This window comes from Arachis ipaensis, chromosome B7 (genome assembly GCF_059453495.1).
Source record: "Arachis ipaensis isolate K30076 ecotype BB chromosome B7, ASM5945349v1, whole genome shotgun sequence".
Taxonomy (NCBI): Eukaryota; Viridiplantae; Streptophyta; class Magnoliopsida; order Fabales; family Fabaceae; genus Arachis; species Arachis ipaensis.
Genome location: NC_142442.1, coordinates 87,233,313 through 87,250,627, shown reverse-complemented (window position 1 = coordinate 87,250,627; position 17,315 = coordinate 87,233,313). Strand labels below are relative to the sequence as shown.

General features: G+C 26.3%; 1 protein-coding gene across 2 annotated transcripts; it reads left to right on the top strand.

The window, feature by feature from the left end:
* Nucleotides 1-3,083: 3,083 nt before the first annotated feature.
* Nucleotides 3,084-11,182, top strand: LOC148553253 (protein NRT1/ PTR FAMILY 2.6-like). 2 transcript variants are annotated; one of them, XM_088492710.1, is made up of 4 exons: nt 3,084-3,220; nt 7,091-7,302; nt 7,718-8,247; nt 10,269-11,182. In XM_088492710.1, the coding sequence occupies exons 1-4, from the start codon at nt 3,124-3,126 to the stop codon at nt 11,035-11,037; spliced, it is 1,608 nt and encodes a 535-aa protein (XP_088348836.1). In that variant the 5' UTR covers nt 3,084-3,123; the 3' UTR covers nt 11,038-11,182. The 2 variants fall into 2 exon arrangements, with proteins under 2 accessions (XP_088348836.1, XP_088348837.1); XM_088492711.1 differs by having other exon boundaries at nt 3,107-3,220; nt 7,094-7,302.
* The last annotated feature ends 6,133 nt before the right edge of the window (nt 11,183-17,315 follow it).

The following is a 17,315-nucleotide window of genomic DNA, read 5'->3' as shown; positions in this document are numbered from 1 at the left end:
GACCATAAAAAAGGCATACCTTAGATCAGAATCATTCCTTCGTAAATTAAATAACAATGGCTTCTTATTGAAAAAAAAAAGAATATTTTGCAAAATGGGAATATTTGTACCCAAGTACCAAAAGCTAATTAGGGTGTTCACCAAGAAAAAAAAAAAAAAAATACAAAACAAGTAAATCAACCTTCGCCACAACTATTCATTCAGCTCAAAGTCACAGAAGAGTATTTTAGTCTTTTAATTATTTATTTTAATACAAAATTAATCCTTGTGTAAGATTCCTTCGTTATTTTTTGAGTTCTTTCAAAGACCCTTGCTAATGTGCTGGCTAGTCTTCCTTCATGACGGTAAATTGTTAAATCTTGAATTTGATCAATTGGTTGAAAATTTTCTGGGAAGACGGACATGAATATTACTTGGTGTGCTGGAACCAAGCATTCTTCTTCTTCATTAAAAATAGGTTGACTGTTTGTAAATTTTAGGGATACATCCCTTGGATTTACATTGTCAATCATATTTTTAAATCTCTTTACTGCATCAACGAATCCTGCAGGAAATTCACTAATAATTTTTAGATCATTAAAAATTAAAATTGTATCAATTAATCCATACTGAAAGAACTGATAAGTGTCAGATGGAGAAGCATCTGGAAAGATAACCAGCTTTGTTAGCTGTTCTTTGGCAATAGGATAATATCCCAAAATTGCCCTTTTTTCTCCAGTCCAATTCAGGACTATATTAAGGGTTTCTCTGAGATTTGATCTACAGACCCTTTTCTTTTCTTTGATTTCAGTCCTTGTAGGAATGTTTCTTATTATTCCTGTTCTCTGGGTTTGAATTGGAGCTTTATCTGCTCTTTTTAGGGTTTGCTCTGGATGAAGAGCTTCATATTCCCTGAAGAATTCCTTTGCCTCTTCCAGTGTTAAAAATTCTCCTTTATGAATTATCCTTGATTGATGTGTGAATGGTGTTGTTTTTTCCCAGGCATCATATACTCATTTCATGGGGCCATTATAAATTACATAATATTTTTTATATTGGGTAGATTTTTTAATAATTTCAGCAATTGTTTTATTTTCTGAAATTTTTTCTTCACCTGATTTGTCCACCATGCTTAGCTGGCTGAACTCTGATGGCTTTGCTTGTTGTGTTGATTTCATTGCTTCAATGACCTTCTTGAGGGATTGGATTTGTGTCCTTATTTGCTGACAATGCTTGCATTTTTCGAGTTTTTGCTCATATTTTTGAATTTCTTGATCTAATGCGTTGTAGACGAACTCCATTCTCTTGTTAATGTATCTGCAATAACATTTTTGTCACCCTTAATATATTCAATCTTTATTGGATATTGTAACAAAAATAATTGCCATCTTACCAATCGTCCATGATTATAATCAACTTTTAAATTATATCGTATGAAACCTGTTAAGTAACTTGAATCTGTCCTTAATGTAAATTCTCTGGGTAGTAAATCAATTTTCCATTTCTTAAGAGATTTAATTGCTGCTAGAGTTTCTTTTTCATGAGTAGTATATCTCTGTTCTGTTGGAGTAAAAGTCCCTGAAATATACCTGCAAAGTAATTCCTTTGGGGAATATTTAGAATCTAGTGATTCTTTTTCTTGTTCCAAACCTTTTATAGTTTTCTTAGCTTTTAGACATCCCGACCAGGTTATGTCTGAAGCATCTGTTTCCACTATTAAGTAGTCATTTTCTTCTGGAATATAAAGTTCTGGAAGTTTTTCACATAATTCTTTAACTCTTTGAATTTGTATACTATCTTTTTCTTTTTATTTCCATTCTTTTTTAGTACTTATTTTTGGAAATAAGCTTTTAGTGTATTCTGTTATATTCTTTAAAAATCCTTGATCAGAAATATAATTTATACACCCTAAAAATTTTTGTAATTATTTTCTATCTTCTATTTTATTGGAAAATAAATTTACCTTTTCTAAAATATTTGGTTGAAGTTTTAGCTTTCCTTGAGTAGATAGAATTAATCCAAGAAACTCTATTTCTTGTTTTGCTATTTTTGCTTTCTTTTTGCTAAGAACTAATCATTTTTCTTTACATCTTTCTAAAACTATTAATAATTTTTAAAGATGATTTTTTTTATCCTATTTTGTAAAAATTAGTATATCATCAATGTAAACTAAAACAAATTCATTTAACTCTACTTCACCAGGAGGGATCTTGAAGGATCACAATTTCTCTTTATCTTTCACTTTAGCTTACATGATTTTTAAGGCAATGACTTGTGATAGAATCCAGATACAGATTTTGAGACTAGTTTTTTTTTTTTTTTTCTCCGGCTGGCGCGACGAGCTTTTGATGAGTAATAAACAATTTTCATAATATTTTTTTTTTAAAATAAATACTATGACTTAGGGATTATATTTTCTTCTTGCTGTCTGAAATGTATGTATGAATTTCTGATTTTTTATTTATGGTTGAAAAGAGATGTGGTCCAGAGGCACAACCAATTCAACAAAACTTACAAGCAAGAAATTTAAATATCAATTATACGACAAAATTAATCTTCATTTCAGTAATATTACAAATCGATATTTGAGGCCATTTTCAACCATATACTTGAGGCCTTGATGTTGAGTGTTGACCATAAAAAAGGCATACCTTAGATCAGAATCATTCCTTCGTAAATTAAATAACAATAGCTTCTTATTGAAAAAAAAAAAAGAATATTTTGCAAAATGGGAATATTTGTACCCAAGTACCAAAAGCTAATTAGGGTGTTCACCAAGAAAAAAAAAAAATACAAAACAAGTAAATCAACCTTCGCCACAACTATTCATTCAGCTCAAAGTCACAGAAGAGTATTTTAATCTTTTAATTATTTATTTTAATACAAAATTAATTAAAATAAAAAATATCTTGACTTTTTAGTGAAAGTTTTAATTTAGTTATTGAAATTGAAAAAAATAACACTAAATCTTTTTTTATCCTTTTATAAGATTAATACTTAATTAAGTCCAGGAAATTATTATTGATCAGCTTTAACATCATCTTCATCTATATCAACGGATCAATCAAGGGACCATTATTAGTTTCAAAAACACACGAAGTTAAGCAACATTGGCCTACAAAAGAAATGAGGACAAGTTGAGAAATGCAAGAAATGACCGGCACACACTCGTCCCATAGCAGAGAAGAAGAAGCTCAGAAGAATATGGGTGGGGGTTGGACAACCTTTCCCTTCATCATTGGTACTCTATAATTCTTTGTTTAGTTCTTTCTTAATTTCTATGGAATGTTCACCATCATGATTCTGTCACAATCTCACTAGCTAGCTAGGACCAACATATATATATGTATATATAATATAGGAAAATTATCAGGTATTCCAAGTACTTTCATGGAACATGGCTATTCCAAGGAGCAAAAGGTTTTCATGTTAATTTTGTCGTTTAGTAACTTTTTGAAAGACCCAAAAGTCCTCCAAATTAGACAGTAAATGACATAAATGGGCAGCTATAAATGGTCTGATACACTAGGGTTGTTTGGCTTTCACTGTGAGCTGACTTAGTTCGTTGTTTACCCTCTAAAATATAGTGTGCTTCCATTTTAACATTATACGATCATAACAACTGGGCATATCATCACATGCAAGTATTGTATTTTGTTTGTAATTAAAATTTATTTTCATCATATAAAATTTAATACTAATTTATTATAAGATAATTTATGTCATTACTTTTTTTAATTGTATCATATCATTATATCAACAATTTTCCATAAATAATAATTTTACAATTTTTCAATATAATAAATAAATGAATTTTTACATAGTATATATAATGATTCAAATAATATAAATTTTAATATTAAAAACATTTGTCTCTATTTTGGGTATCATTACTCATCAATAGTTTCAAAATTTAAATTAATTTTGATATGCCACTAATTAATTAAATTTTATACTTATCATTATTCAATTGAATTAAAATATAGTGATTAAATATAATTAACATCTACATATTAAATTGCTATAATACAAATTTTTAGTTATAAATATTTAAGGTATATGATGTTATATATACTGGTTAGAAACAAAAGACTAAACTAGAAAAAAAGATTTGTGTATTATTGAGTGTATTTAAGTTGTCTATTCAAATTGTATGGAATGATACAATATAGAAGGGTATGTATAGGGATTAAGAGAATCGTAATAATAAAGATGTAATATTCTATAATAAATATTCAAATATACTAAATAATTTTAATTAATCCTAATTAATCCTAATTATATTCTAACATTAAACATATTTAATAGCACTCTTGCCACTATTACTCCATCTCATATTCTTCCGATCAAACGAATTTTTTAAAATATATCTAAACACATTTAACTTTGACACAAACAAATACTTATTAGATATATATTCTAATATATCATGGTTAATAAAATTCATTATTATAACATTATACTATATTCTATTTTGTGTTGTTATTCTCAATCATTTTTTTAACTCTCTTTTCTTTAATTATCTCTAAATATAAACTAAAGAAAGCTATAACTAAACTTCAAATTACACCATTAAGCATCATTTTAAAAAAATATTTACGCCAACAAATAAAAATAAATCTATCTACTTAGAATTGAATATATTAAAATATTTTCTATTACATAAAAACACTAAAAAACACACAAAAATCAATATTTAAAAAAGAGGTCAACTTTATAAAACTTTGTTGTTGTTATTATTGTATAATTTTTTGTATATTTTTTCTGTTAAATAATTATATTGAATTATAAACAAATTGTCAATTTAATGTTTTGTACCATATCTTTTTACAAATGAACTTTATAATTTTTACATTAATTCACATATTATCTAATTGATTTCTAAAAAAATAATATTTTTAAATCTATACTATATAGTATAGTTAATTTAACTTCTAATGAATCATACGATTTTAGTATAGTTAAACTAACGACTAATACCCCAATCAATTTTTAAAAAATTTTTAGTGTAGCATTTTAGTCCTTAACAAATTTTAATTATCAAATCATTTTTTAAAATTTTATTTTTTTATTAGACAAATCAGTCCTTACATCAAATTATTCATCTATATGAAGGGATTGATATGAGAATTTTAAAACTGTTTAGAGACTATTATGTTTTCTATTAAATAACGACATCGACTGATTTGTTTAAGTTTTTTTACCAAAATTTGATGTGAGGATTAATATATCTAATAAAATTAAAGTTAGGAACTGATTTAATAATTTAAATTTGTTGAAAATTAAATTTTTCAACTAGAAATTTTTTGAGAACTAATTCAAAATATTACTCTAAATTAGCTTGTGTTAATCTAAACCTGTGGTAATAATTCTTTTCTAATTCCATACAATTATGTCTTGTCTGATATTTGAATTTTAGAATCAACATGGTCTATGTTTTGAGTGTTTATTATTGTCTTATCTATTTTTTCTATAGTTAAATTTTCAAAAAATTTAAGACTAATAAAAAAATGTATAAAAATTATGTTTTATTTACTTGTGTTAAAAATTGTTCTTATAAAATTGTTGTTTAATTGGTCCTAAATTGTTTGAAAAATTAGCGGTCTACGATATAGTTGATGCAAATAGAAAATTTTTGGGACAAAATTAAAACAAAATAAAATTTAGAGATATTTTTAAAATTTTTGCCAAATTTTAAAAACAAAAAATATACTTTACCCTTCTATATTTTATTTAACTTTTGATATTTGATATTGTCTTTACTCAAGCTAAGTGAAGTCAAATTATTAATTAATGTATTTGAAGTGAAGACAAGAAAAAGTATTAGTAACCAATAATTTTTAGCCAATAAAATAGCAGACGTTTCACGATAAAAAAATATCTAAAATTAGAAATAATAAAAAATCTAAAATTCAAATAAAAAAATTAGGATTAGTTTTTAGAATTTAGGATTTATGATTTAGAATTCAAAGTTTAGGATTTAGTGTTTTAGGATTTAGGATTTAGAATTTACGATTTAGAATTTAGAATTTAAGATTTAGAATTTGAAATTTAAAATTTAAGATAATCAGTGGTTGATAATCGGCGACAATGCTGGTCGCCTGAGGCGGTGGCTAGTACCGACAACAATGGTGGTCGTAGATTATGACTTGTAGTGATAAGTAAAATTGAAATTTTGACAGAAAGAAGAAGGAAAAATAGTAAAAAAATAATTTAAAAAATATATAAATGGGTATTAAATTTTTATTATTAATTGATGTTGGTTGATTTTTGGTTAGTCACAGTATATAATTGGAAGATAAATTAATAACGGATTAATTAATCAATTTTGTTTGCATATGATTAAAATATATCCATGATTTAAAATGATGTTTTTATATTTAAATATAAAAATTATTTGTCACAGCATGCATAAATTAACGGTAGTAAATATGTATATATTTTTTATTTGAATTTAAATAAAACACCAATAATACTTATAGTCAAAATTTGTAGATAACACATATGAGATCTTAAGTTCAAATTTTAGGATTGTCATGGTCTTAATTTAATTGTTATATGTTGTCTTTATTTGAGATTATTCAAAAACTAAATAAAACAAAATAAGTATGAATAGCAAATATATGTATAAATTAGTACATTTTAACTTGATGCAATTCTACAGCCTTTTTTATATTAAAATTTTGTTTGAGTCAAATAATTGTATAATCATTCTAAGTACTGTTGCACAGATTGAAAAGAAATACATTTATGTTATTACTAATACTTGCGAAAAAAATTCGAAGAGCCGTTTAAGTTTTGGCTCGCATGAATTTTTTACTATAGCTGGCCTAAGAAGCCTTAGAAAGCCTTTCCACAAGTGTCAATTTCACTAGAGACAAATATTGGATAAAGGAAATACCAGTTGAAGACCATTTATAGACCATTCAAATTGCACACCCACAGTATATTTTCTACCTCAATCTTAACCGTTAACATTTTTTATATTAAATCTGAATGATTAAATATATTAGAACAAAAAAGTTCCAGAATCCTATAATATAATAATTACACTTACACATGCTCATAGATGGATTTTAATTTCTTTCTATTTTTGGGTACCGTTGAACAGTAGCTGGGTTAGCACTTGCAAGTTCAGGAATTGGGGCAAACTTGATCGTATATCTGATACAAGAGTTCAATATAAAGAGCATAACTGCTGCTCAGATTTCTAATGTCTTTAATGGCAGCACAACTCTGTTCCCATTTATTGCTGCTGTGGTTGCTGACTCTTTCTTTGGCTCTTTTCCTGTAGCCTTGGTTTCTTCCTCTGTTGCTTTGCTGGTAATAATGACTCATAACTCTTAGCTTCCCCCAAGCTTTCACTTCAAGAATTGAATGGTTTTACTATATCATTATTGATCAACTCTTACTATAAAGTTTAATTTGCATTTTCTTTCATTATGATAATATTTTACATGCAAATTTTGATTGGATCCTACTTAGCTTGATTGTGACACAATATTTGCAATGATATCTATATAAGACTAGTGTATGCCAAATTTGAAAACATTATTTCTTGAACTTGAAGAAATAGTAACATGATAGATGAAAAGTGATGTTAGGACCATCCTTCTCTCCATGAAATGATGACTCAACAGTATAAAACCACATCCAATATTTTTTAGCTTTCATGCTACAACAAAGACACCAAAATTAAACAAAAATTTGATCTAAACAAAGTGATGTATTTACACAGGGAACAGTGATATTTGCGTTGACGGCAAGCATAAAATCCTTAAGGCCTGAAGGGTGCATGAACAAGGGATCAAGATTGTGCGAAGCACCATCGAGAGTGCAATATGGCGTCCTATACACGGGACTAACACTAGCAGCAATCGGCTTCGGTGGCATGCGCTTCACAACAGCAACTCTTGGAGCAAACCAGTTGGATAACCCAGAACAACCAGCCGTCTTCTTCAACTGGTTCTTCCTCACTTGGTACGTTTTTTCAGTTGCAGGCTTCACCGGAATCGTCTACATCCAAGTCAATGTGAGTTGGAGTGTGGGGTTCTGGATTTGTGCTGCTTCCATCTTGATTGACGTGATGGTTTTCTTGGTGGGGTACCGCTATTATCGCCCTGAAAACCCACAAGGAAGCGCCCTTGTGGATCTTGCTAGAGTTATTGTTGCTTCTGTTCGAAAGTGGAAGTCTCAGCTTTCATCAACAACACATAATTACTATAGTGGCTCGGTTCCAGTGTCGGCAGTACCGGGAAAAAGATTAAGGTACTGAAGTTTAGTGTTGTTGTTGGATTACTATTGCACTTTTGTTGTTTTGTTACTTACGTAGTGTTTGGTGGAGAGACAGAGACAGAAAGACTAAGATTGAGAGACAAAGACTAAGAGACAGAGATTAAAATAAATTTCAGTATTCTGTTTGGTGTAAAATAGGAGACAGGAATTGAAACAAGAATGAAACTCTAATTTAATTTGCACAAAGGGTAAAATTGGAATTAATTAATTGAAATAAAAGTATTTTAGATATAAAATGTTATTAAAGTTTCAGTCTCAATCTCTAAAAATTTCAATCCCCTGTGTTCCTACTTTTTGGAAGTCTATGTGTCCTTATTTTTTGAAGGTACTGAAATACTGAAATTTTAATACCAGTCTCTAAACTAACAAACACAATACTGAGTCTCTTAATCTCTGTCTTAGTACCTCAAAACAAATCATAATAATGCATAGGTACGGTTATTCACTTCCTTGAAGTGATCCATGTTATATCATGTCCATGCGGGTTACTGTTTGGTTGCATTTTTTCATCAGACGTCAAAATAGTTGATAGTCACATGTGTTAATGCGGTAGTAGGTGAATCAGCCACCAAATCATTCGTGCATATAAAATACATGCTGCAAGTCCGCGTTAAAAATAAATTAAATTATACACATATTTATACACAAATATATTAAAAATTAATTTTAGTGATGAATTTTAAAATACGAATAGTATTTTTAATCTAATTATAATACTACCGTCACAATTATTATACATAGTTAAATAAAGTTGTGTGATCAAATTCCAGTGTTAATCAAATTTGTAAATGTAGGAAACATTTGATTTTGTGAAATAAAATATTTAAAATTTAATTTAAATTTAGTTTACAATAAGAAAAAAAATATTAAATCCTGATTAACTTTTTAATGATAGTTAAATAAAATTTGTTGGAAGCAATAGTTTTTAGCTATGAATCACAGATACTTCGCTGTGTTATGTGTCCACGTGTCGAACACATTTTGGACACGACATTCACCGACACTCGTCCGACACGCATGTCTGCTGTGTCTACCGTGTCTTAATAAAAAATAAAAAATTCTTCTTCGGACACGCCTGGACACACCTAAATACCATCACATGTCAGCGTGTCCAGTCTTATTCTTAACATATATTTTTAAAATAAATTTAGATATAGTATATATTATTATTTATTAAAACAAAAAAATATTTTAAATACTTAATATAATTAAAATAAGACATTAAAAATAATTAAAAATTTTAATTTATATTTTAACATCAATAAAATATTAAAATATCATTACAATTTATCTAAAAAATACTTTATATTTTATATGTATGCGTGTCCCATGTTATGTAAAATTTTAAAATCCGCGTGTCGATGTGTCCTGTGTCATGTTGTGTCCCGTGTGTCAGTGTCCGTGCATCATAGGTTTTTAGTAATTTTAACTGCTATTTATTAATCAATATAAATATTAAATTACTTTTTAATAAATAAATTTTATTAATTTATATGTGTAAATTATAATAAATATGAGTGTAAACTATATTAACTCATGTATATAAACTTTGATAAATATATATAAAGATAAATTATATATTTTTGTGTGTAAATTTATTATTGTTGATTAAATATTAGTCTAAAATAATAATATTAATTTACTATCATGTAACATTATTGCTGATAATTAAATGCAATTTGAAAATTAATTGATCCTCATTTAAATAGAATAGATTAAATATGAAACTTATTCGAAAAACAATAAAAAGTTTTCGTTATATATATAAAGAAAATAAAAAAGTATTCAATAAGTTTATGGTGAATTTTATATATGGGTAATGTTATGGCACATTATACTTTTTAATAAAAAAAAAAGGGAATATTGTTATTTTTATAATAGAAAGAAAATGATCATATGTATTTCTCTACAAATTTATTGAAAATTTTTAATTTTTATTGAAGAAACTTTCATTTTATATAAATTTGACTACTAACATATATGTTTGAATGCAGTTTTTTCAATCGTGCAGCTCTAGTAACTGAGGGAGACTCAATTGAGAAATCATGGAGGCTGTGCACTGTTCAACAAGTGGAAGATTTTAAGAAAGTGGTTGGAATCTTGCCACTATGGACTTCAAGTATTTTCCTATCAACTCCAATAGCAATGCAAAACAGCTTATCAGTTCTTCAAGCTTTGGTAATGGATGATCATATAGGACCCCATTTCAAATTCCCAGCAGGTTCCATTACCGTCATAGTCCTATTTTCCGCAGCAATTTTCCTCTTCCTTCTTGATAGAGTTTTATGCCCACTGTATCAGAAGCTAGTTGGGAAAACACCTACACCACTCCAACGAATAGGAGTAGGACACGTGTTCAATATCCTAGGTATGGTTGTTTCGGCAATTGTTGAATCGAAGAGGCTTAAGATGTTCCATGATAGAAACAAATCTATGTCAATACTTTGGTTGTTCCCACAATTGGTGTTGGTTGGTGTTGGAGAAGCTTTTCAATTTCCGGCGCAAGTTGCACTCTATTACCAGCAACTTCCAGAGTCATTGAGGAGCACATCAACGGCTATGATTTCTTTGCTCATAGGGATAGCGTTTTACCTTAGCACTGCCTTGATTGATCAAGTTCGTACAAGTACTCATTGGTTACCTGATGACATTAATTTTGGGAGAGTTGATAATGTGTATTGGATGTTGGTCATCTTGGGTGCTATCAACTTTGTGTATTACCTTGCATGTGCTGCTTTCTACAAGTATCATCATATGCTCTAATTCTAGAAGTAGATGATCATTTCTTTCTCAATCTCGCTACATTATCAACAGTATTTCTGATAATTGTGTTCAATGGTAGTGTCTTTGTGGATGTGTCTAATAAAAATATATTTTTTATGAATTTATCTAATGAAAATATCTTTATTGATGTATTTTTTGAATGTGTCTCTTTATACATGTGTTTAAAATATAATAATTAATTATTGTTGATAATAAATTGGCAGATAATATATTAGTACCCTATATTTTTCCTTTTTATATAAACACGTGTTATGTTAAGTAGTCATCACGTTAGAAGGTGTATACGAAAAATAGTCTAGTAAAATTTATTATTTTTAGTTTGTAGTTAATTAATAATATTTAAAAATGTGAACTAAAAATATATATTTTATTGTTAGATTAAAGAAATTGGACTAATGACTAAAAATATTAGTCAAAAATAATAGATTTTGTTAGTTATTAAATTTTTCTTGGTGTGTATTGTAGCAATAATAAGTAAGGATATATGATTGATTATAAATTTGTCACATGTTGGTATCAATTTTGATTTCAATGTGATATGCTATAATTTATTGCAATATATTTGGACAATCTACTAAAATGGCTGGTTATCTTATTAGTAGTGGTAATTTAGTTTAACTCTTATAATAGGATTTGAATTTAATATTTTATTTATGCTTTTTTTAGCTTAGTATCATTATTGTCCAAAAAATTTTAAAGAATAACACTTGGATATACTTAAAAGAAAAATGAACTAAGAATATGTCAAGAATAGTTTCTGCAAAACAAAATGCTACATTTTACTAGATAAAATAATTTCTTCCAAACATAACGAGACTATTGTGCTTTCCTAACTTTTTTCTTTTGGGGTCATGGTGCTTTCTACACTTTCTTTATATACATGTTTATATATTATGAACGTGCTCTAAGAGCAACTCAAATGGGCAACAAGTTGAAGCCCTATTTTTGACAAACACATAAATTTATTGTTGGAGAGATAAAGGAATGAGTTTTCCCACACCTTTTGAGAAGGAAGAGTCCCTCTCTAAATGAAGACTTATCTTCACCAATAATAACTTGTCACTTGGCAAGTTATTATAAAAATAAATAATTATATAAAATTTTAATTAATTAAATAATTTATATTAATAATTTAAATAATAATTAAATAAATAATTAAATTATAATTAATGTATTAATAATTATAATAATTAATTAAATTAAATAATTAAATTTTTATTTAATTAATATTTTATATTAATTATTTATTTTTTTATTAAATAATTTTATAAATTAGTGTAATCCTGAATTATATATTATGTATTTATTGTTATATATGAATTTTTTTAATAATTAATATCTTTTAATAGTGAATTGTTTTTAAATTTATAAATTTAAATAATATTATTAAAAAAATAATTACATTAATTTTAAGTATTTTAATTAATTAATTAAGTGGGACCACAATAGGAACTAAAGTTAGTTCCTCCTATTAGAGAAGAGAAAGATGCTTTGAGTTCCCATTTACTGTTTATGACGCAAAAACTGATGTGGAGTTACTTTTTATGATAGGTGGACTATAAATAGAAACTGAGATGAGTTCTCTACTAGAGATGGTCTAAGCCGATTATTATCAATTGATTTGGCCCATTAGTTAAGATAAACTCCATTTGTTGTTAGTGAGTATATAAATAAAAAAAAAAATTCATAAATGAGTGTACAACTGTACATATTGGTTAATAAGTTATTAACAGGATTAGCTTAGATATTCTTTCTGAAAGAAGAGTCTGTTGGCTTTCACTCAAAAAGAATTGAACAAATAGCTTATATATATAAAGGAGACTTAGATAGTAATAATAAGCAATGGCGTAAATAAACTTTGCAGTGTGGGGATGACCACTATTCAAGGCACTAAAAGCATGGTCAATAATTTGATGATGCTTCACAAATATAGTGGACAAACATGTGATATATATAGTACGATTCACCAAGATGCATGCCTAGTCGTCCTTCTTGTGGCCAATTTAAAAAACAATGTGTATTTGAATATAATGATTATAGCAAGCACTCCCCGAGTTCCCGGTTTATACTTTATTGTGAACTGTCCTTTTCCGACCTAAGGTTCAATTGAAGAAAGCTTTCACTTAATTATTTTGATGGATAATGGAATGAATACTTAAGGGTAAAGTACTAAATTGGTCCCCTAGGTTTGGGAGTAATTCTGTTTTGGTCCTTATGATTTAAAGTGTTCTATTTGAATCCAAAAAAGTTTCATTTAGCATCAATTTAGTCTCACAGTGAGGTCAAAATTAAATAATTAACAAAATGTCCTACATAACAATAGTACAAGAACAAAATCGATAATCTGAAGAACAAGTACAGAGGCATAAAATCAACAATTGATACATCAATACATTTATTTATTATTTTTTTAATAATATAAATAAAATATTTTCTATAAAACTAAAGAAAATGATAAATAAATGTATTGATGCATCAATGGTTGATTTTGTGCCTCTAGAGCTTGTACTTATTCTCCAGATTATCGATTTTGTTCTTGAACTGTTGTTATGTAGGACATTTTGTTAATTATTTAATTTTGACCTCACTGTGGGACTAAATTGATGCTAAATAAAACTTTTTTGGATTTAAATAGGACACTTTAAACCTTAAGAACCAAAATAGAATTACGCCTAAATTTAGAGGACCAATTTAATACTTTACCCAATACTTAATTATCCACCTAAACTTTCTTAATATAGGACCAAAAAATTATTCTAGAAGTATGCAGTCATGCAGCACCAGGCTAATCAATCACTACCTTTTCACTCAACTAAAAATAGTAAGGACACAATGTGTGGAAATTAAAGCGTTTGATATATTTTTCTGTATTATGAAAGTAAAGCATTTTGCATAATTAATTAATTATATGCTACTATGAAAATAATTAAATATTCTATATATGAGAAAAGTTGTAATTACAATTATAGAAAAATGTTTTATATTGATTATGCATCAGTAGATTAATAAATTAATATTTTAAAAGTGTTAAATTAAAATTCTTATTAATTAATTTTTATTTGCCTCATTATGCACGCATCATGCACCAATATATAATGCAAATCGATGTATTTTATATCATGCATATGGTACAAAATTTCATCACTTCCTTTCATCTAACGCTAAAAGATAAACAAAAAGTTTGGTGAAGAAGATTTAGAATTCAAATTATATTATTCTAAACAAAAAGATAACACATAACTTTCAATCAAACTAAAAAGAATTGTACAAAATAAAACAAAAACATAACGAGGACAAAGAACTTGTAATTTTGAATCAACATAGACCATTATCAAATTGGTTAAGGCCAGGTATTTTGGTGGACACCTTGCGGGTATCTTCCTAAGAAATTTTAAAAAAAAATTGATTAAGGACAGTGACGGCAGAAAATTTTAAAAGTGAGGATAAAAATATATATATCTTAAAATAAATTTTATTGAATATTGTTAATTATATTAAAAATATAATACATATATAAAATTTAAAAAGAGTTAGTGAACATTTTTATTCTTAAAATACTATTTATTATATATAATTTATAAAAAAAATATGTTTTTATTTCTAAAATTTAAACTAAAATATTTTAATTAAATTATAAATAATTTGTCATCATAAATAATTTTATTTTTATGTATTTTTATATATATTTAATAATAAAAGACTGAATCAATTGGTACGTTAGCGCCTATTAATACACTAGCATTTATAATTTGAAACTATAATTGTATATAAATATCATAAAAAAACAAACCTATATATGAAAAATATGTTTATATCAAATAATAAAAACTTAATTTATAATTATTTTTCTCTCTTTCTTTTTGAAATAATTAATTTTTTATATATTTTTAATTTAATTTTGATATACTACTGTTAGATTAAAAAATTTATACATCTATTTAATTATGTATTGTAGTTTAAAAATATCTTTTACATTCATCACGTAAATAATTATCTAAAAAAATAAATATAATCAAATATCTATGTAAAAAAATATACATATTTTAATATATCAAAATTAACTTTCATGCTTTTAAACAATTGTTTTACTACTCATTATAATTTTTAAATATTAATTACCTCACATTAAATTAGCAAGTTTATTTTTTATAATATTTATGACATAAGATACTTTTTAATCTAAAATAATTATTACAAGCAAGATTATTTAAAAGATAAAATTAAAAAATATTATATTATTTTAAAATAAAAGATATTAATTAATAGATAAATACTATTTTTTTCATCTCAACTAATTTTTTAAGACAAAAAAATATTGATAATTTTATTTATATTTAAAAGAAATAGATTTAGTTTGGTAATTAACGATTTGATTGAATTTAAAAAATTATATTATTATTGTTTATTAATTTTTTTATTGAGTTAATTTATTTACTTATTTTTAATTTTGATATTAAATCAAATTTAACAAAATAAATATTGTTATACGTTAAATTTAATAAAAAAATTATTTTTAACATGAATCACAAAATAAAATTTTATAAATTTTTGTGGGACAAAAATAAATTACATTAGAATAAATATATTAATTTATATAGATTTTTTTTTCTTAAACCTAGTGGGACAAGTGCCCCCTTCCTCCAATACCTGAATCCGTCCCTAATTAAGGAGATGTTGTGATACTACTTCTTTCAAAAATTTAAACCGATAAAAAGAGATCATAAAAATTATTAAATTAAAGATATAATTATTTTTTATTTGCCTCGTGTAAGATGCACCAATGCAAATCAATCTATTTTATATCTTATTATGTCACAAAAAATACATCACTTCCTTTCATCTAACGCGAAATGATAAGCGCAAAATGGTTGGTGAAGAAGTTCTAGAGTTGAAATTACATTATTCTAAAGGGGTATAGTAACACATCACTTTCCATCAAACTAAAGAGAATTGAACAAAACAAGACAAAAATCAAAGGAGGACAAAACCTTGTAATTGTGAATCATCATATAGGACCATAATCAAATTGGTCAAGGTATTATTAGTGGACACCTTGCTAAGTAATTAGCTTCCTTAGTAACTTGAGATTTGTTTTAAATACTGAAATTTATATGAAATAGAAAGACTTATTTTTTCAAAGTTTGAAACGAGTTATGCTAAATTAATAAGATTTCTAATAGCTGTTATATAGTATTATTTTTTCTAAAAATTTAAACTGATAACAGAGATATGTATGTAAATAAATAATTATATTTTTAACATGTCTTTTTAGATAAGAGTCTTTTTTATTTATTTAAATTTTTTTGTATAATTTATTTTTCTTATGTGTCTTTTTTTTTAAGAGGATGATAATGATTAAATTCTAGAACTTTTAATAATAAAAATTCTAATTTTTAAGAAAAATAGTATAAAGATATAGTATAAAAAAGTTTAGAATTTGATTCTTAATCTGAAATTTTTTTAGCACAAGACTAATAAAAAAATTTATATGAAAATTTACAAAAATCTAAATAATTTTTTGGATAAGTACTATGTTGTGGCATAATTATTTATATATCTCTTTTTATCGATTTAAGTCGATAGGAATAATGATTTAATTTCACCATAATAACAAACAGTAATAATGGTCCGATTTAGTGAGTCAATTAAAATTGAAAAAATATAGGTAGACAATGAAAATACTAAATAACGCGAATAATAAATATGTCGGATGTTCAGTTTATTAGTGTTGCAAGTGTGATGAGCGTTGAAATTAGTTGCACATCAAAGAAAGCAAGAAAGAGTGAGTAGTTTATAAGATGAGAGACCCATTAACTTACTATCTTAAGGTTTTGAGTTGGATGTAGTTTCTTCTCATCTTATGTTCTCTCGCTTGATTCCTCCCCGAAGTCTCTCCGATGGTCGAGAGCTCTCTACGGTTGGCCCAACACAATTTAATATGTATGTAGATGATTATGTTCATTATTATTTCTAATGAGATGGTTATTTTTTTTAATTCAATTTACTCATGCACAGTTAACAATGGTTGGATGTTCAATTCTGTGCATATGGTTATCCTAATTTTAAGGTTTAAGAGGTAATTTAGGATGAAGTATTTTTTTATTTTATTGGATCAATTCTAAAGGTCATTGTTCATATTTTTACAAAAGTCATTATCTACTTACCAAAACCCGGAATTACACGAAAGTTATTTTTAAACAACATTGGTGGACATGAGGTAGGTAAAGCAAGCTTCCTATAAAATGAAGTTTTAAGAA

Excerpts from the sequence above, each read along its gene's own strand:
- LOC148553253 (XM_088492710.1), top strand. The coding sequence starts at position 3,124 with ATGCAAGAAATGACCGGCACACACTCGTCCCATAGCAGAGAAGAAGAA. Across the intron at positions 3,221-7,090 it reads AACCTTTCCCTTCATCATTG|TAGCTGGGTTAGCACTTGCA; the intron begins GTACTCTATAAT and ends ACCGTTGAACAG. Across the intron at positions 8,248-10,268 it reads GTACCGGGAAAAAGATTAAG|TTTTTTCAATCGTGCAGCTC; the intron begins GTACTGAAGTTT and ends GTTTGAATGCAG.